The 20,566-nt window shown below is 47.1% G+C and overlaps 1 protein-coding gene across 1 annotated transcript in view; it reads left to right on the top strand.

Moving 5' to 3' along the window:
• Positions 1 to 4,618: 4,618 nt before the first annotated feature.
• The window catches only part of GHRHR (growth hormone releasing hormone receptor), a 29,550-nt gene continuing 13,602 nt past the window's right edge, over positions 4,619 to 20,566 (top strand). Inside the window, exon 1 of the mRNA XM_040471582.1 lies at positions 4,619 to 4,633. Within this exon, the coding sequence (XP_040327516.1) occupies positions 4,619 to 4,633 (15 nt within the window). The remainder of the gene's footprint in view (positions 4,634 to 20,566) is intronic.

Genomic DNA, 20,566 nt, shown 5'->3' with positions numbered 1-20,566 from the left:
TCGAGGCTTCCTGTAGTTTTTCTTCTTTTGGTACCGTGTTCCCAACAAAGGATCTCTGGCTCCCAGAGGAGATCGATGCCCACCTTAGGGACTCAGTCTGGGTGGGGGGAGCCACTGCTTGCCCTCTTGCCCTCGGGATCTCTGCTCTCAGTGGGTGGACACAGCCTCACAGGACTCCATCTGAGCAACACAGGGTCCTGCACCTAATAGGGACCACTTTTGCTTCTGGAGCCTGAAAGGACTGAAGCGTGACAGCCCCATCAGTCCCTCTGCCCTCCTGGGAGCACGGCCCAGGGAGCACCAGGGGCTGATCAGCTGTCCCTCCCTCTGTCCCTCCACTCACATTTCTGACCCCACCCACACCTGTGTTGGGTAATGGGACCCAAGGTTTTGCCGGGAGCTTGGCCATCAGAACCGAGTGAAGCTGTGCCCGGCACAGGTGATGCTCAGGTGGCCGGTGAAGGGTGGTGACCTGTGGTAGCTAAGAGCGGGGAGCAGCCCAGTCCCTTGAGGCCTTGTGGGCTTTTCAGCCCCCATAAAGCATGTACCACACATAGTGAGGATGTGCACTTTTCCTGTGGAAGAAGTCTGTAGCTTTAGTCAGATCCTAAGGTGTCTGCCCAAGGCAGAAGAGAAGCGAGGTCAGAGCAGGCTGGCCTCTGCCTTGAGGGTGACAGGGAACCGTGAAAAGCCCCCTCTGTCTATGCTTCTTTCACCTGTCCTCAAGTAGCTCCAAGGCCGCTCTGGGCCCTCTGGAACTCACAAAACCCTTTCCCCCATTCGGGGCCTCTCTCAGTCGTTGGAGGCACAGCAGGTGTGGTTGTCCTTATTTGGCAGAAAGGGAGGTGGATGCTCAGTGAGACATGCCCCAAACTCAGTGAGACAAGTCTGTGTCAGGCTGAGACTTGGACACAGACTCCTGATATCCACCTCTCTGCCCCCTGCATACACACTTAGGGCTGGTATCTCAAAGCAGGGACTATATTGGGAAACTGAGGGCCCCATAATAGGGAACAGGCCCTATTCCAATTAGCGGGCTTGTAGATCCCACAGAGGCCTGGAATCTGGAAGTCTCGGAGGACCATCAACCTTCTAGAAATCTCATCAGGCCAGAGGTGTGGGCTGATCGGGGGAGGGGTGTCTGCAAAGATCCTGGCATCCCAACACTGCTCCCGGGAGACACGTGGTTGCTGCCTCCCTCTGGTGGAGGCCTGGCTGATGGTAATGCAAGGGTGTCTAGACAGGGCCAGGGGCTAGGTCACCCCAGTGATGGCTGAGTCAGTACTGTTGGAACAGGCTTTCTTCTTCCAGTGTTTTCTGGGCCCCTGTAAAGGGCATCTGTGCTGTGTCAGCCCATGTAAAGTGCCCCTGTACCTCCCAGGCTGAGGACAGGCTGGTGTGAGTGGAGGGTGATGGTTATACTATGAAAACAGGATATGGGCTAGCCCACTGCAACCCAGGCCCACCTGTGAGGGTGTGCCAAGGCTATCTCTCACAGCCCTTCTCGGTTTGTCTCCTTATCTTGACCCATCTCCCTAGGTGAGAAGCCCTCTCAGTCCCCACCAGGGGCCCTGGGAACCCTACCTCAATCCCTGGTCTTCCTTCACCACCCCCAGCCATCTAGGACAGGGCTTTGCTTAGGGATTATTTAGTTATAATGTTTACAACCCTAGTGCCAAGAGACAGGACCTAAAGAACAGATCAGGGAACTGGTAGTTCTTGAGCACTTACTTTGTGTGAGAAACTTCCCTGGGTCTTCACATACAGTCTTTCTAATCTTTATAACACCCTTGGAAGGTAGAGATGACTGCCTGCCCCTGTTTACAGAGGCCCCTGAGGCCCCTGAAGACAAAATGATTCACCCAAGGCCATAAAGCAAGTTGGTGGCAGAATTGGGACTTGAATATGCTCTTCCTGGTTCCAAAGATTGGCTTCTGGTTTCAAAGATTCCTCCACTATGTGGTGCTGGCCTGTTTTGTCATGACCTCCATGAAGTTTGGCTCTGGTCCAACTAGGCAGCCGGTCTTCCTCTACCTGCAGGATGTTGAGAGTGAGAAGCAGGAAGGAGAATGGCCAGCTGAAGGGACTCCAGCACCAGGAAGAGTGCATTTCATTTTGGAGCCAGCTGGACATGGTGTCTGCTTGAGACACACAGGCACCACCTGGTCCCAGGCAGCTCCACTGACAATGGCCCTATCCCAGCCTCCCCAGAAGCCCCTAGGCCTGACTGCCCCTCTATCTGGAGGAAAATATCTGATAAACTTGCTTGTTCAGAGGTTACCCTCTATCACCATAGTATATGAGAAGGGGAAGGGCAAAGCTGTACCTTGAGGGAAAATGATGCACTCTGAAGGAGCCTCAGATGCCCTTTCAGGCCTGGGGCAAAACCTTTGGGGCTTGCCTGTCCCGGACTTCCTCTCATCTTCCAGTCCATGGGTTCAGTGCTCCAGGTACCTCAACCCCCAAGGGTCATCCCCACTCTGCTCTGCTCATGTTCTGCCCAACCCAGCACAGAAAAAAGGTGAAAAACTGGAACTGGAGTGAGGCAACCAGAGCCCTTGTCTGTTTTCTTCATCAAACTTTAATGGAGAGAGTAACTTTCCTGGAAGATTCCATGACTCAGCCTTTGTCCCCAGCTGCCGAGCATTCAGGTGACTACACACGTGAAGTGCTTTGGTGGAGAGCATCCATCACACCCCTTCAGCTGCGTCCCTGCTGAGATTAGACAACAGATGGCTTCCTCCACTGGACTCCCCCATGATCTAATGGAGACTTGCATGTGGAGGTGGCTCAGTGGGCCCGGAAGGTGGTGCCCTCTGCACTTGGCCCAGAGGGAAGCAGGATGTAATTTGGCAGCCATTGAGTCCTAGATTATTTGTCCCTTCATTAAACTCACAAGAGCAAAACGTTGTGGTTCCACAATTGCCCCACCAGTTCTGAGGCCAAGGAACCCGGGTCTGGATTGCATAATTTTCCAAAGCCCTTCTGAGGGAACATCAGCCAGAGGCCTGTGATGGATGTTCAGATCAACCTGAAGGTGCCTTTGTGCTACACATATGTATGACCTCAAGCACTGGGTCGATCCATTCTGGGTTTCTAAATATCCAGGAATTTGGGATCTTTGTAGACCCATAGTTCCCTTTTGATATTTCCCTTTCTCCTCCAGGAATCAGACGGATTCCTCTTTCCAGACCCTGGAGGGGTGCTGAATGGTCTATGGGAGAAGAATTGCTCTGGACTGAGGTCAGTAGCAACTGGTCAGACATAGATGCCATGAAGCCTCGATGGGGTTGGTGGCCTGTGACTCAGGCCCTGATCCCAGTGTCATTATCCACCTCAAAAGCCCACATGGGCTCGAAGAGGGCCCAAATGAAAGGGTGTGGGTGGCTCAAGGCAGCCGTTTGCCACTTGGCCCCAAGGACCATGGTCCCTTTTGGGGATGGTTCTCTCCCTTTGGGGGTTCTCAGGATGGTCCTCAGCATCCTTGGAACCAAAGCCAGGGGCTGGTCTGGAAAAGCACTGGAGGAACTGATGACAGGGGCCCCTTCCCTTGGCGTGGCCCAGCCTCGTGCTGACCCATTAGGATTTTTCCATCACTCCTGGAGGTCACACCTTCACTGGTCAGGAGCCTCTCAAGGAGGGGGATAGTGATTAATGTTTTATGGACGAGCTGCTGGGCATGATGCCTTGTTTTCTTTAGGTTTAGAATACAATGAAGACGATGAATGGAATTTGCTGTGAGCTGGGGGCCAGGGTGGGGCAATTCTTAGGGACTGAGGACCCACAGGTGGTGATGTTTACTGTCCTTCCTTTAGTGCTGAAAAGGGGGTAATTCTCGAGGTGGGAAAGGCCGGTGAGGTTTTTGCCTACGGGGCCATCATCCCCAGACCTTAAGTGACTATTGGTTCCCACCAACACTTTGGGCTCTGGGTGTGCAGAGAGGCCACTGGTGAAGTGTACCCCCAAATTTTAATGAGCTCGTTCTGCTCAGGTGATTCTACTTCATTCCGATAAAATCACATTCTCCGCATATAGGATTTTGCTTATTTTTCTGTTCTTTCCAGTGTATTGATGGGGAACGAGATGAGGACAAACTGATCTCCAGCCATATGGGTCAGTAGGGTCTCACCACTTCTTAAATATCAAAATGCTTTCATCTATTCGGAGCTCTTCATGTACCCCTCCTCACATCTGGCCTCTCTGACTACCCTGTGCCTTCTCTCATCCCTCGTCTCCTGTGGACCTCTCCATAACCCAGTGCTTAAAAGGTTAACCCATCAGTCGGGGGCCTCAAGGACCTTATTTAGCACTGAAGTTGTGGGGTAGATCTGCTGGATTACCACGTGTGGCTGTTATATACTTTGCATATCGTCTCTAGTAAAGAGAGAAATATGCAATTCATATATACAGAGGTCCAAGGTCTAAGTTAGAAAGTGTGGGTGTGTGCGTATGTGTGTGTGTGTGTGTGTGTGTGTGTGAGAGAGAGAGAGAGAGAGAGAGAGAGAAGTAGAGACAGAGAGAGAGAGAGAGAATGCACTCCTGTAATACTACTATATTTGGCGTCGTCCTCTGATCTGTCCTGAGAACCTTCGCAGCAATTCTCACTCATGGGAGAACCATGGCGCAGCTTTGGGTAAGTGCACAGACCCGGCACTCTGCCAGTTTTGCAGCCTAGCCCACGACCAGTCCCTACAACATAGTCAAAGGCTGGAGGAATGTCCTCAGCCCACAGTCGTGTCCACTAGGTGCTATACTTGGTTTGCCTAAAGCCAGCCTGACCCCATGTAGAATATTAGCTCGAAAAGGCTGGCCTGGCTTGTGTTCGTTAAGGGGAAACTGGCATATATTTTTTCTACAAGCTAGTAAGCAAATAGATCTTTAAGTTGGAGGGAGAAAGGTATTGTCTTTGAGGAGAAAAATGAAAGGGAAGGAGGGAGGAAGGGAGGAGAGAGAAAGAGAAAGAGACTCTCAAAGAATTCAATAAATGAGTCCAGACCGCTCCCAAAAGCAAACCCCCAAAATTCATAAAAATGCAAAAGTTCTCAAGGATGGCAGCCTACCATTTATAGCAGTCTGGAACATTCTAGATGTGGCCAATATGCCCCTGGCATCTTATTTAACACAAGGTTTTGGGGTTTTTTTAAACATATTTTTCATATAATGCAACATAAATAGATAGGAATAACTTATGCCTTGAAGGAACTCAAATGGAAAAGCCAAGCAAATGAAACTTACAATACCAAGAAACTTACTTGTAATCACCTGTTTAAAGTTTCCTGTTGAGGGTGTTCACGTATTCTGAATATCACTTCGGTGTGTGTGTGTGAGGGACAATGATGTCAAGCCCCTAAAGCAGGAACCAGGAAGGCCTCAGCTGCCGGAGGAACCTGCTGCAGGGTCTTCTGGATTGTGCAGGCTACAATGCCAGGTGATGACGTGACCGACTCAACAACTTTTGTTATTTGTTTGAACTCCTAGGAAACCTCCCTTAAATGGAGCTTGAGATTTTGAACAATATGAGGGCACTGTACGCAGGCCCTCAGAGTAGACGGGTATCTGTTGGATTCCCGGCAGAGGATGTCGAACTGCCTTCTGGGAAAAAAGCAAGTTCCTGGGAGGGTGGTAGAGACCAGCCCCCACCCCCTTTTCCCTCCCCAAATCAGGGCTGCTTGCTTGGATAGTTAGACAGCAGGTACTGTGGTGGGGGTTTTCTTTTTCTTCTTTCTTTCTTTATTTCTTTTTCTTTCGTGTGTCGGTGAGAATTTTTTTTTCCAGTGAGAAATGTATACTAAATTATATATTTGATAAGAATACTGGCAACCTCTATTTTCACATAACATGTTTCCTCAGCAGACATTCCTTGGGAAGCCAGACACTGGGAGGTGAGTTCCATGCTGAAGAAGATGTGGTGAGGGTCGAGCTGGGTTCGTGTCTCGCTGGCTCAGGACGTTGACCAAGGCTGGCTTTGGAGAGGCAGCCTCTCCTGTGGTCATAGGGCACACGGCCCCTTAACCTCAGCTGGCCACCTGGCATTGCTGGCTGTCAAGCGGGTGCCTGCGACTCTGGAATAAACACTCATGATTTCCTACATTCACCCTCGTTTCTGGGTCTCACAAAGACAGGGCAGTGCAGGCATTTCCCAGGCCTCTGGACACCCAGATCTTTTTGTCTCCTGCCTCACTTCACTCCTCTCTCCTGCAGACCTGAAGAGGTGTCTCTGTTCCATACCCTGTGAGAAGATTCCTGGGCTCTAGGGAGAGGATGGCTCTGTTAAACTATTCGTGAAGTTCCAGGAGTCACTGATGCACCTGGATCGTGACTGATGGGCCAGTGGCACCTTCCATCCGAGACGAACTCCAAGAATTTCCGCTGCTGGCAGTGACCTCCCGGACTGGGAGGATCAGCTGCATCTGCCTCCAGGAATGTGGGACCTAGAGACACCAAACCTAGGAAGGCCTCCATGGGGCCCGAAGCTTTAGTTCTAGAAAATTCCGAGGGCTCCTAGCTCCCTCACCCATTTCCCTCCTTCTCCCTAAATGTGAAGGCACCGCAGGCTACCCTTGAGATTTTCTGGAAATGGAAAATGAGAAATCCTAGAGAGTTAGATTTGAAACCGAATTTAGTGGCCGTGGGGATTTTTACCAGCTGGTGCTATCCACATGCTTGACCAAGGGCTGGGTGAATGGCTTAGGTAGGTCACCTGAGCTTAGATGGATCACCTGCTCCCTCCGGTCCTTGCAGAATGGGAACCCCAGCTCCTGGAGCTGTTGACTGGTTTTCACGGTGATTAGGCTAAGTTTGGAGACCGTATCACTCATCACAGAAATTATAGTAGAGGCTCTGACAAGGCCTGCAATTAAAAATACACTTATTTAGGCCAGTGTTCACCAAACTTATTTGTCCACAGACCTTTCTTTTGGAAGTAACTTGTATTACTGTTTTGAAGAACAGGTTTTCTATAGAACATATAGTAAATGTGAGCCTGGGCATTCTTTCTGAGGGCCCTGCAGCTTTTGGATTCTGCTATTTAAATCCTCAGGATGGCTGAGTTTATCAAGACATCTCATGAGGGCAGGTGTGAGGGACGAAGGAGGAGAGAGATGTTCTGAGTTCAGAGTCAGGGTGCTGGGGACATGGGGGGAAAGAAGAGGCAGATAAGAGTGTGCTTGAACCTGTGTGTGTGAGAGACAGGCAGAGAGGGAGGGGGGTAGGTGAGAGATAGAGGTGGTCGGTTATCAAGAGAGGCAGAAAGATCACAAAGGTTGAGAGTCACAAAAAAAGAGGGAGAGGACTGGGGACTGGGGATGGGCTGTGACTTCCCATCCCCAGAGCGACTTCCTCTGGCCCATCACTGATTAATCTCCACCTGCCTTGTCCTGCCACCCTGGGGCACTTGTACAGGAGCCAGCGGCAGTGCCTGGGTATAGCCAGAGAAGGTCTCCAGGAAAGGAGCCTCCATGAATCATTGACTGGCCTTCCTTTGTGCTGGAACCAGCTTGTGCTGGTTTCCATGCCAAGCTCCTGGAGCCATGGGCAAAGGTGGCAGAGGCCGGGGGTGAGCCCAAGCTCATCCAGAGCCTCCAGAAACAGGCCAATCTAGGGATGTCAGGATGGGCTCGGGACACCAGGGCTCCTTCCCGGCTACAGCAAAGCAGCAGCACCTCGGATGACTCCCTTCCCCTCTTTGCACCTCAGTTTTCCCATCCACACCGTGACGATTGTGTTGAGAGTCCTGAAAAGCCCTCCCAGGTCTAGGATTTGGCTCAGAAGCCTTTAAAACCTTGCAGCTGGAATCTCTCCCTGCACGTTGGCTTTGGGGTCTTATTCATACCCCAGCTCGTATCTCTGAGCCTTGTCCTAATGACGCCTGGGCTCTGTGCTTGCTTAGCTCTATTGTGGAGACACACACAGGGACCGAGGCCGTCGGCCTGTCGTCAGAAGCTCCAGCGTGCTTGGGGAGTCTCCACGTCCCCCCCGTGGCCAGCCAGGAGCCTGCCTCTGGAAGGTGCTGAATGTGGGGGCCCTCCCGCACCTGCTGCCTGTCCTCCCCATTTTCCTGTGTCTCTGCCGTGCTGTGGGATCCCAGGCACCCCCCCCCCCCCACTGCATTTCCACAGCACAGCCCTGGGAGGAAAGCCCGTGGTGGGTCAGTGAGGCACCCCCATTCCTGCGCCACTCAGCCCTGGTAGCGCCACCTGAGGTGCAGTCCCAGTCCCCGCCCGAGGGAGGAGGAGGTCTGCAGGAGCCCTCACGGGCCTGGCCCTCCTTCCACACGCCCTGGGGCTTATCCAGGTGGAAACACCATCTGGGCGCCTCAACCCAACTCTGGGGGAAGCCAGAGAGGCCCCTTCCCAAGGCTTAGCACTCCCGGGGGGACTATTTTCAAAGCCCAGCTACATCACCCCCCTTTCCTCCTGCAGTCTGCTAATCTCTCGTGGGCCCTACGGGGCAGATTCTGGGGCCCGATGGAGTGACGAGGGGTTGGGAAGGGACTCCTTAGCTGGCCAGGCTGGGAGTCCCGGGACAGCCACTTCTACGTGTGGGGGTGGGGCACCCAGGTGTGATGATGCTAGGAAGCCAGAGAGCCGTCAGGGGCGGTAGAGAATTGGCTTAAACCCCCACACCCATACTGCCATCCTCATGAAAAAGCTGGGATAACTGAGACCAGAGAGAAGGTGCCTTCCCAAAGTCACCTGGTGGGGAGTGGGGGGCACCTTCTTGGCTGGGCTGGAACTCTTCTATGGCTCCCTGACCCTCGCCTCTCTCTGGTTGCCTTTTACTGAGGCCATTTGTTATTTCAGCCTTTCTGTGGCCCTGTGACATGGTCCTAACCCATCTCTGCAAAGGCCTTTACAGCCCCTAGAGATGCCCTGAGTGTAGCAGGTGCCGAAGGCACGGCGGCCACACTCCCCTGGCTCCTGGCTCGGATACTAGCCCCTTCAGCTTGCCCACCCGTGTCCCTCCACAGTTACAGGGGGGAGGAAAACATTCCCTGAACAAAGGGGAAGGGAGGGAAGGGGTGTCCAGGGGATGGGGGCTTGCAGGCTGGACCCCGAGGGGCAGCCAGGGATGCCGTTTCCCCAGGCAGCGAGTGGAGGGACCTTGGGGCGGGCAGGGGATTGGGGGGAATGTGCTGGAGGGGCTGTTGGAGAGGAGACCAGCCTGGCGTGCCGAGAAAACTCCTTAGGCTGAGGCTCTTGGTGCCTGAGTAGTTCAAGATGGATCTAGGCTTTGGAGATTGGGATCCTGGGCTAGGGTCAGAAGGGCAGCAGGAGCCCTCAGAGTGATCAGTCAAGAGGCAAAGGGAAACCCATTTGGAATGTCCTGCCGTGTGTCTGACACTGAACAGGAACCTCACACGTATTGCTTCGCTTGGTACTCATAAATGAGCTGAGAGGTTAGGGATTCACTTGTTGATTCACCTGAGAAGTACTTACTGAGCTCCTACTGTTTGTCAAGCACTATTCTGGGTACTAGACTATTGAACAAAACAGACAATGCTTACATTTTATAGATGAAGAAACTATAAATCAGAGAGGTTAGGCAGCCGACTCAAAATTGCACAGCTAGAGAGGACAGAGTCAGACTCAGACCCATGGTCTGGGCCCAAGTTCTTTCCCTTTCTCCAAACTGTCCGGGTGGAAAGGCAGTGTGGTGAGGTAGAGAGAACTTCAAACTGCCTTGCTGTGTGAGTGAGGGCCAGCGACCCCTCCCCCCCACCCCATTCTGGGTCTAAATTTCCTCAGTTGACTTTGAAGTGTTTGGCCAAGCAGCCTGGAATTGCTTCTGGGGGCAACAGTGGAAATTAGATTAAAAAAAATTTTTTTTTAATGTTCATTTATTTTTGAAGGAGAGAGAGAGTGTGAGCGGGGGTGGGGCAGAGAGAGAGGGAGACACAGAATTGGAAGCAGGCTCCAGACTCTGTCAGCACAGAGCCCAACGTGGGGCTCGATCTCATGAACTGTGAGATCACGACCTGAGCTGAAGGTAGACACTTAACTGACTGAGCCGCCCAGGAGCCCCGGAAGTTAGATTTTTAAATGGGGACAGCTACCGATTTTTGAGGAAGTTCTATGCATCAGGCCCTGAAACGTCCATGGGGGCCCCTGAAGTTTCCTGAGCAGAGGGAGGGCCCCAGCTGAGCATCCCTGAACTCTGCTTGCCCTGGGCTCCTCCCAGTTCCCCAGGACCTCGGGTTATCAGGGGAAGCAGCTGAAGCCTTGGACAAACAGTAGAGGCAGGCAGGGACACAGGGACATATGGTTTATAAATAAGGGGTCTGGGTGGGGCCAAGCTGATTTGGGTGGGGAGGGTGCGGATCAAGCTGCAGGGAGAGGGCAGAAGAAGGCCCCGGTGGTGGGGGGGGGGGCGTCTGGGTCCTCCTTGAACTCACCACCCCCTCCTACCGCAGGGCAGGCCCCTCTCAGATCATAACCGAGCACCAGCACCTCCTGTACCCACCCACGGCTCAGCACCTCTGAAGGAGGCCTGAGGAGCAGGGGACAAGAGCTGCTTTCTCTGTGTGCCTCCCAGGCCCGGCCCTGCTGTCTTGACTGCACTAGGCCACCCTGGTGTGCAAATGAAAGCACAGGATCATCAGTGCCAGGTGCCCAGAGAAAAGAGCCGGATGGCTGAGTAGGTAGAGTGGGGGGTGGGGGGGGGCGGGGAGAGGGGAGGGGACAAGGCAGGGAAGGGAGGGATTTTATCTGGGGAGGGGGAGAGCAGGTGGGAAGTTGCTTCCAGCAACTTCATGGGTGTCATGACCTCTTCAACACCTAAATAAGCAACCGAAGGGGCACTTGTGTGGCCCAGTCGGTTAAGGGTCCGATTTCGGCTCAGATCATGATCTCACGGTCCGTGGGTTCGAGCCCCGCATTGGGCTCTGTGCTGATAGCTCGGAGCCTGGAGCCTGCCTCGGATTCTGTGTCTCCCTCTCTCTCTGCCCCTTCCCCGCTTGTGCTCTCTCCCTCAGAAATAGTAAATGAATAAACTTAAAAAAAAAAAAAAGCCACCAGACATTTGAATCAGAATCATACAGTGAATTACAGTGGGCACCTCGGGGCACAGGCAGCACCTGGGGCTGGGAACCCGGAGACTTGAATCCCAGTCCCGACTCAGAGGACAATTTCCCATGCAACTTCGAGCCCCTCAGTTTCCCCTTCGACAAAATAAGGACAATTATCCATGCTGGGTGTGTGCCAGGGACAGCTGGGTCTGTCTCCCTCACAGACAGCCCCTCTCGTCAGGCGTGGCTAGAGAAAGCCTGCCTGAGGAGAAGAAGGGCAAAGTCTGTGGTGAAGTTTAAAGTTTATAAAGAAATAAGTTATCCATGCACAAATCAAAGCACCTTCTTTGGTGGGAGGAAAACAAAGTGTCACATTGTTCTCATGTTGCCTGGCTGAAGGCCAGAGCTCTACCTGCATCCCTGCTTGTCCACACCTCACCCTGCCCCACCCCACAGTGCCCCCCATTTAGCAGGTGCTCCTGCAGGGCCATAATCTCTGTTGCGCAGAAAAATCACTTTGGGATTGTGAGATTGACCTAAAGGCCTCATAACAGAAAATGATTTACCATTCAGACCCCAAAGAATCTAAGCAGCATTATTAGGGGTGCCCCCAGAATTCTCAGCCTTGGTTTTCTTCTTGATCCCAACCAGAGATTGAGCTCTGGCTCAGCCCCCCGACTCAGCTCTGACCTTGACTCCCTCCCCTGCCCCCCCATCTGAGTCTCAATCCTGGTCTAACCCCGACCCCAAATAGATCGCAGGCTGAGCTCTGACCCTGGCCCCATGCAGAGCTGAATCACGAGCCCGCGTGAGAGAGGCCAATGGTTCCAGCAGCCACAGCCCCTGCAGAGCCCCAGTTAGGTGAGGTGCCCTCTCAGAGGGCCGAAGACGGGGATTTCTGTCTATAGGGATCCATTCTGAGGCCCCGACCCTACTCCTGTGCTCAACTGCTCCTGTCTCTGGGGGAAGGAAGGGCTGAGTCAGGGAATAAGAAAAGGGGCTAACACTCGGGTAGGAATAGGGCCTGCTCAAGTACCCTGTGCCTATAGGCCACCCCAGAAGGGGTATCAGGGTCAAATATCCAACAGGAGCTGGTCCCTGAGGCCCATCCACCAGCTACAAGACCCCAGCCCCAGCTATGGGCAGGCCGGGAGACCCCACTCTGCAGCCTGCTCAGGCCAGCGGGCATCAGAAGAGGCAGCAGTTGCTCAGCATCACCACAAGGGGACACCAGACAGGAGCGACGGCAAATCCTTGGTGGCTCTGGATCTGGGCCCTGTGCTGGGAGCCCTAGGGTCTCTGGGAAGAACCCACCTGTCCCTGCCCTCAAGGAGCCCACCTGCTTGTGGGACAGACAGACCCATCAGGTGAGAGAAAAAACTAAACACGAGCTATCTTTTAAATTTAGTTTTAATTGTATACGTGGGGTGCACAAAATTTTTTTCTTAGACACTGCAATATTGGAGTTAATGCAAATGTTCCATTCGACCATTCCTCACATTCCATCCCTATGAACCTGTGGAAATTTGGGTTCAAGTCCTTGTGTGAACATATGTTTTTGTTTCTCTTGGATAGATACTTGGAAGTAAGATTATTGGGTCAGATAAGTGTATGTTTAACTTTATATGCAACTACCAAATTCTTCCCTAGAGAGGCTGTACCATTTGACATCCCCACAGCAATGGGGGGGAAGAAAGAAACCGTCCCTCTCTTTCCCTGTAGTTATTCTAGTGTGTGCATAGTGGACCCCGTGGTGAAATTTATATTTCTATGACGGCTAATGTTGTTGAGAATCTTTAAACGTGCTTACTTGTCATTCATCTCGTCTTTGGTGAAGCAACAATTCACATCTTAACCATTCTTTTAAAATCCAGTTGTGTTCTATTAAACGGTGGGACTTCTTTGTGCATAGGAGGTATGATTTCTTTACAAGATATGTATTTTAGAAATGTTTCCTCTCGTTTAATGGCTTGCCTTTTCATCTTCTTAATTTAACTATGTCTCTTGTTAACGCTATATTTTAGAATACTTTTTAAGAGCACCTGGGTGGCTCAGTCGGTTGAATGTCTGACTTTGGCTCGTGGGTTCAAGCCCCGCGTCAGGCTCTGTGCTGACAGCTCAGAGCCTGGAGCCTGTCTCGGATTCTGTGTCTCCCTCTCTCTCTGCCCCTCCCCTGCTTGTATTCTCTCTCTCAATAATAAATAAACATTAAAAGAATAAAAAATTTTTAAAAAATAATTTTAGACATACAGGACAATTGCAAAGGTAGTGCAGACAGTTTGTCTAATTTTACAATTATCAAAAATAAGAAGTTAACATTAATACAATACAATAACTAAACTACACATTTTATTCAGATTCCACTAATGTCCTTTTTCTGTTCCAGGATCCAATATAGGATGACACTGGGCCCTCTCATTGGACAGAGCTAGAAAATACATAAACATATACTCATCCATATATGTTCACACCCATGTATGTATGTACCTACCTATTAACATACCTACCTTTCTTCCTGTCTCTCTATATCTATCCTTAAAGGGAAACATGATTTTATACTAATACCTTTGACCCCAATCCAGCACTGTGTATTCATTCTGGCTTTTTTTTTTCTTTACTTAGTTGTAACTTCTTTGGCTCTCATTAACCACAGTATCTTCATTTGGATCTTATCATCTACAATATATTTACCTATTTTCTCCACCCTACTATACATATGCAATGTATTTTCAGGATTGCTAACCCATACCTTTGTGAAAAACAAATTTACCAAATAGAGTGCAGAATTCATGTGTGGTACTTTTCACCTTTACCCCCACAGTGTCCAGGCAAACACTTAGGCCAACCCCTTTCTCTCCTACTCCCTAGAGTGTAGTTATGTCGTATATTTGTAATACAGGCAGATTCATTTGCCATAGACTGGATGACATCCTGAACACCTCTGCCATTCTGGTTGATTTTCACTCCTTGAGATGTACAGTTCAATGCATTTTTGACATGCATGGAATCATATATCCCAACACCACATTATAATACCAGACACTTCTTTGACTTACCGGAGTCCCTCATACTGCTTCAATATAATCAGACTCCTCTCTTACCCCCCATACTTAGTAATTACTGATCTTTTTGGCCCAGTCATTTCTCTCCCCTAGTATGTCATGCAAAGTATAACAGAGTGTGTAGCCTTTTGGGTTTAGCTTTCTTCTTTTACCTATTAAAGTAGATTTAAGATCCATCCATCGTGTTGCAGGAATCAATAGCCTGTCTCATTTTATTGTTGAGTTATTACCTATTGCGTGAATGCTCCATAGTTTGTTTACCATCATCTGTTGAAGGACATCTTGGTCACTTCCAGTTCTGGGTGATTATGAATAAAGCTGCTATACACAATTGTATAGAAGTGTTCACTTGGATAGGTACCTAAAAGTAGGATTGATGGCAAGTGTATCCTTAACTTTAAAACAAACTGCTAAGCTGTTTTTCAAAGTGGTACTATTTTACATTCTCTCCAGCAACATGCAGAAGTTCTAGTTCTGTATCTTTGTCTGCACTTGGTTTTGTCAGTTTTTAAATTTTAGCCAACCTAATACATGTGCAGTTTGTGGTTTCCATTATTTACATTTTAACCTATCTGGGCCTTTATTTAAAAAGAATTTCTTGCAGGTAGCAAATAGCTGTTTCTTGATTTGTCTCTAGCTGTTTCTTGATTTTTCTCTCAATCTACCAATCTCATTAATTGGGGTGATTAGTCCATTTACATTTAATGTATTCATTGATATTGTTGGATTTACCTCTACAGTTTTGCTATTTTCTCTTCATTTGTACTGTACGCTTTGTTTCATTTTTCTTCTTTTCCTTTTCCCTCCCCCCACCTTCTCCTCCTCCTCCTCCTTCTTCTTTTTGATTAACCAGTTTTTATATGATTGATTGTATATCTCTGGTATTGGCTGCTTAACTGTTTCTCTTTGGTGTGTGTGTGTGTGTGTGTGTGTGTGTGTGTGTGTTTGCATATGTCTGTGTATCAGCTCAAGGATTTCCAGTGTATATCTTTAACTTATTAGAGTATACCCTTGACTATATTACACTGCTTCACAGAGTATATACAAACTGCAAACATACACTTCCATTTTCTTCCATTTTCATTTTTGACTGTTGTTTTCATACTTCTTACTTCTATATGTGCCATAAATCCCACAATACATTTTTATTACTTTTGCTATAAATAATCAATTATTGGGGCGCCTGGGTGGCTCAGTCAGTTAAGCGTCCAACTTCAGCTCAGGTCACGATCTCACGGTCCGTGAGTTCGAGCCCCGCGTTGGGCTCTGTGCTGACAGCTCAGAGCCTGGAGCTTGTTTCCGATTCTGTGTCTCCCTCTCTCTCTGACCCTCCCCCGTTCATGCTTTGTCTCTCTCTGTCTCAAAAATAAATAAATGTTGAAATGAAAAAAAAAATAATCAATTATTTTTGTCATTTTAAAAATTGTGGTAGAATGTATGTAACATAAAACTTACCCTTTTAATCATTTTAAGTGTACAGTTTAATGGCATAAGTACTGAAGTATTAGGTATTCACAATGTTGTACAACCAGCATCACTGTCTATTTCTAGAAGTTTTCATCATCCTCAACAGAAACTCTGCATCCATTAGGTAACAACTCCCCATTTCCCCAGACCCTGGTAACCTGTATTCCACTTTCTGTGTCTATGAATTTGATTACTCTCGCTATCTCATATAACTGGAATCATACGGTATTATTTGTCTTTTCGTGACTGGCTTCTTTCACTTAGCATAATGTGTTCAAGGGTCATCCACGTTGAAGTGTATATCACTACTTCATTCCTTTGTATGGCTGAGTAATATTCCATTGTGTGTATGTACTACGTTGTGTTTATCCATTCATCTATTTTTTTTAATTTTTTTAATGTTTTATTTATTTTTGAGACAGAGAGAGACAGAGCATGGACAGGGGAGGGGCAGAGAGAGAGGGAGACACGCAATCCGAAACAGGCTGCAGGCTCCAAGCTGTCAGCACAGAGCCCGATGCAGGGCTCGAACTCACGAACCGCGAAATCATGACCTGAGCTGAAGTCGGACGCCCAACCGACTGAGCCACCCAGGCGCCCCTCCATTCATCTATTGATGGACGCTTGGTTTGTTTCCACCTTTTGCCTATTGTGAATAATTCCACTATGAACTTTGATCTACAAATCCTATTGGGAGTTCCTTTCGATTCTTTTGTATATATGGCTAGGGATAGAAGTGTTTAACTTTTTGAGAAACTGCCAAACTGTCTTCCACAGCAGCTGTACCATTTTACATCCCCACCAGTGGGGCATGAAGACTCCAATTTCTCCACATCCTCATCAACATTCGTTATTTCTCATTTTTGAAAATAAAAAATGTGTGTGAAGTTATATCTCATTGTGGTCTAGATTCGGATTTCCCAAATGATTAATGATGCTGAGCTTCTTTTTATGTGTATATCATCTTTGAAGAATGTCTATTCAAGTCTCTTGTCCATTTTTGAATTGGGTTGTTTATTTTCTTGTTGTTGAGTTATAAGGGTTTTTTATATTTTTTGAATATTTTTGAATATATTTTGAATTTTACCAGATACATGACTTGTAGATATTTTCACCCATTCTGTGGGATTTTTTCATTCCCTTGATTGTGCCCTTTGCCGGACAAAAATTTTTTTTTTTTTTAAATTTTTTTTTCAACGTTTATTTATTTTTGGGACAGAGAGAGACAGAGCATGAACGGGGGAGGGGCAGAGAGAGAGGGAGACACAGAATCGGAAACAGGCTCCAGGCTCTGAGCCATCAGCCCAGAGCCTGACGCGGGGCTTGAACTCACAGACCGCGAGATCGTGACCTGGCTGAAGTCGGACGCTCAACCGACTGCGCCACCCAGGCGCCCCCAAAATTTTTTAATTTTAGTAATATCCAATGTATTTATTTTTGTTCCCTGTGCATTTAGTGTTGTATTTAAGACATCATTGTGAAATCCAAGGTAATGAAGATTTTCCCTTATGTTTTCCACTAAGAGTTTTATAGTCTTAGCTCTTAAATTTAGGTCTTTATCTATTTGAATTAAGTTTTGTATATGGTGTAAGGGTCCAACTTCGTATTTTGCTTGTGGAAGTCTAGTTTTTCCAGCAGCGTTCATAGAAAAGACTGTCTTTTACCCATTGAATGGTCTTGCCAGAGTTGTCAAAAATCAATAGACCATACATGCATGGGTTTATTTCTGGGCTCTCTATTCTATTTCATTGGTCCAGATGTGTATATTTATGCCAGTCCCACATTGTTTTGATTATTGTGGCTTTGTAGTAAGTTTTAAACTTAGGAAGTGTGAGGTCTCTAACTCTTTTCCCCCGATATTCTTTTGATTCTTCAAGGTTCCCCTGAAATTCCATATGAATTTTAATATGGATTTTTGTGTTTTTGAAAAAAAAATGCCATTGGGATTTTTATAAGGATTTCATTGAATTTATGTATTACTTTGGGCAGTATTGTCATTTTAACAAATTAAGTCTTCTAATCCATGAACACAAGACATATTTTCCTTTCTTTAGATCGTTAATTTCTTTCAGTAATGTTTTGCAGTTTTGTTTTGTGTTTTTTTTTGTAAAAGTCTTTCACCTCCTTGTTTAAATTTTTTCAAAACGTCTTATTTACTATTGTAAGTGGATGAAATGGTTTTCTTAATTTTATTTTTTTCAATGTTCATTTATTTAGAGAGATGGAGAACATGAGTAGGGGAGGGGCAGAGAGAGAGGAAGAGAGAGAATCCCAAGCAGGCACCATGCTCAGCACAGCGCCCAACTCAGGGCTTGATCTCATGACCGTGAGAACACAAACTGAGCTGAAATCAAGAGTGGGTCGCTCAACTGACTGAGCCACCCAGGCACCCCATAATTTCTTTGCAGATTGTTTAATTTTTAATGTACAAAAAAACCAACATATTTTTGCATGTCAATTTTTATCCTGCAATTTTGTTTAAGTGTTTATGAACCTTAGTAGTGTGTGTGTGTGTGTGTGTGTGTGTGTGTGTGTGTGTATTCTTTAGGGTTTTCTGCAAATAAGATCATGTCATCTACCAACAGATAATTTTACTTTTTCCTTTCCAAACTGGGTGCTTTTTATTTCTTTTCCTGCCTCATTATTCCGGCTAGAACTTCTAGTACTACACTGAATAGAAGTGGCGAAAGCGGACATCTGTCTTGTTCCTCATCTTAGGAGAAAAACTTCCAGTCTTCACCACTGAGCATGATGTTCACTGTGGGTTTTTCATTTGTGGCCTTTATCATGTTAAGAAAGTGCCCTTCTAGTCTTAGCATATCGAGCGTTTTTGTCTTGAAAGGGTGTTCAAATTCGTCACATGCATTTTCAGCATCAGTTGAGATTATCATGTGTGCTTTTTTCTTCACCTATTGAAACCCAAAATTTTGTATATTTTGTTTGGGTCTCCTATTTTTTTAAAAAGATTCTTTTTTCTTTAAATGTTCATTTATCTTTGAGAGAGTGAGAGAGCACAAGTGGGGGAAGGGCAGAGAGAGAGAGAGAGAGAGACAGAGGATCTGAAGTGGGCTCTGCCCGGACAGTGGCAAGCCTGAATGTGGGGTTCCAACTCAAGAACTGCAAGATCATGACCTGAGCCAAAGTCAGATGCTCAACGACTGAGCCACCCAGGAGCTCCTGGATGTCCTGTTGTTAGGGCAGAAGGAGGGTAAACTCGTCTCTGCTACTCTGATTTGGCTGCAAGCAGAAGTTTTCAAATACGTTAAAAAAAAATCTCTCCATGTGAATACAAATAGATTATTTCATCCTTTTAATAGTATTTTAATAGTATTTAATAATATGTTCTATAGTCTTCTACTATATGAACAGATCACATTTTCTCTTGCTATTCCATTATCATTGGACATTTGTGTTGTTATCTGGTTTTTACTATGTAATACTTTTCTCTGGGGCAAATATTCAGAAATGGAGCTTCTGGTTTTTGAGTATGTTTATGCACAGATTTAAAAGATCAGGACATCTGGGTGGCTCAGTTGGTTATGTGTCCAACTCTTGATTTCAGCTCAGGTCATGATTTCACTGTGGTGAGACGGAATCCCAGGTGAACTCTTTGCTGGGGTGGAACCTGCTTAAGAATCTCTCTCTCTCTCTCTCTCTCTCTCTCTCTGCCCCTCCCCAATTCGAACACATGCTCTTTCTTTCTCTCAAAAATAAATAAATAAACTTTAAAAACCAGAGGATCATATCAAATTCTTTTCAAAATGGGTGCACCAATGTTCACTCGATCTGCAAAGTATGAGTATCAGCTGCCCACATTATTTTGCAAATATCACATTAGCCATTAACATTTTAGGCAATGTGGTTGGTGGAAAAGGGCAGCTCGTTATTATTTTAATTTTCATTTTCTTGAGTATTAGTGATGTTGAGCATCCCCACATCTGTTTATTGGTCCTGTAATTTACTTATTTTTCTGAATTGCCTGCTTATATCTTTGGCTCACTTTTCGATTGGGTTGTTTTTCTCCTTACTGTTGATTTGTAGACTTTTTAAATGTTTTTGACATTTGTCATTATTGGTCACAAATATTTCTTTAGGTATGCAGCTTGCTTGCAGTTTTATTTGTGGTGTCCTTTCTGGAACATACATTTTTTTTAAAATGTAGATGTCATCAAACTTATTAATCCTTTCTTTGTGGTTTTTATTTTTTATATAAGAAAGTTGTCTTTCTTCTGAGGTCATAAAAATAGATTTCCATTCTTGGGGGAAAAATCTTACTTTTTTTTTTATAGTTAGGACTTTAAACATTGTAGAATCTATATTTCGTAAATGTGAGCTAGAGAGTTAATCTTATTTTTTCCATACAAAGAAAGAAAGAATTGATTGTTCTAACCTTATTTGCTACTACATGCTGCTATTAGTGACTATCCCCCTGTGAGCTAGGCTCTGTGTAAGGTAATTTATATGCCTTTTCTTGTTTCTTTTCTTGTCGAGCCTAGCTTGACCCTAAAGAGGGTATCATGCCCCTTTTCCAGGTGGGGAAACTGAGGCTCAAAAAGGTTACATAACTTGCCCACGGTCACACAGCTGGCAAGTGGCGGAGGCAGAATTTGAGCCTGAGTAGATACAGAGATAGTTAAAGATGGGAGTTCAGTGACCTTGGTCTATTCAGAAGGACAATGGGCTCGGGAGATCCTTGGATCAGGGTTTCTCAACCTCAGTTCCGTTGACTTTTTTTTTTCTAATTTTTTAAAATGTTTACTTATTTATGAGAGAGAGAGAGAGAAAACGAGGGTGAGCATGAGCTGGGGAGGGGCAGAGATAGAGGGGGACACAGGATCTGAAGCGGGCTGTGCGCTGACAGAGAGCTCTATATGGGGCTGGAATTCACAAACCGCAAGGTCACGACCTGAGCTGAAGTCGGACACTTAACCGACTGAGCTGCCCTGCTGGCCCCATTGACCTTTAAAACCAGATAATTTGTTGTATGGTCGTGGGGGTCACCCCGCGCATTGTAGGACGTTCACCGGCCTCT

Source organism: Herpailurus yagouaroundi, unplaced genomic scaffold, assembly GCF_014898765.1.
Source record: "Herpailurus yagouaroundi ecotype Mexico unplaced genomic scaffold, PumYag 100, whole genome shotgun sequence".
In the NCBI taxonomy this organism is placed as follows: domain Eukaryota; kingdom Metazoa; phylum Chordata; class Mammalia; order Carnivora; family Felidae; genus Herpailurus; species Herpailurus yagouaroundi.
Note: the sequence above shows the minus strand (reverse complement) of the source record. Positions and strands in the feature narration are given on the sequence as shown.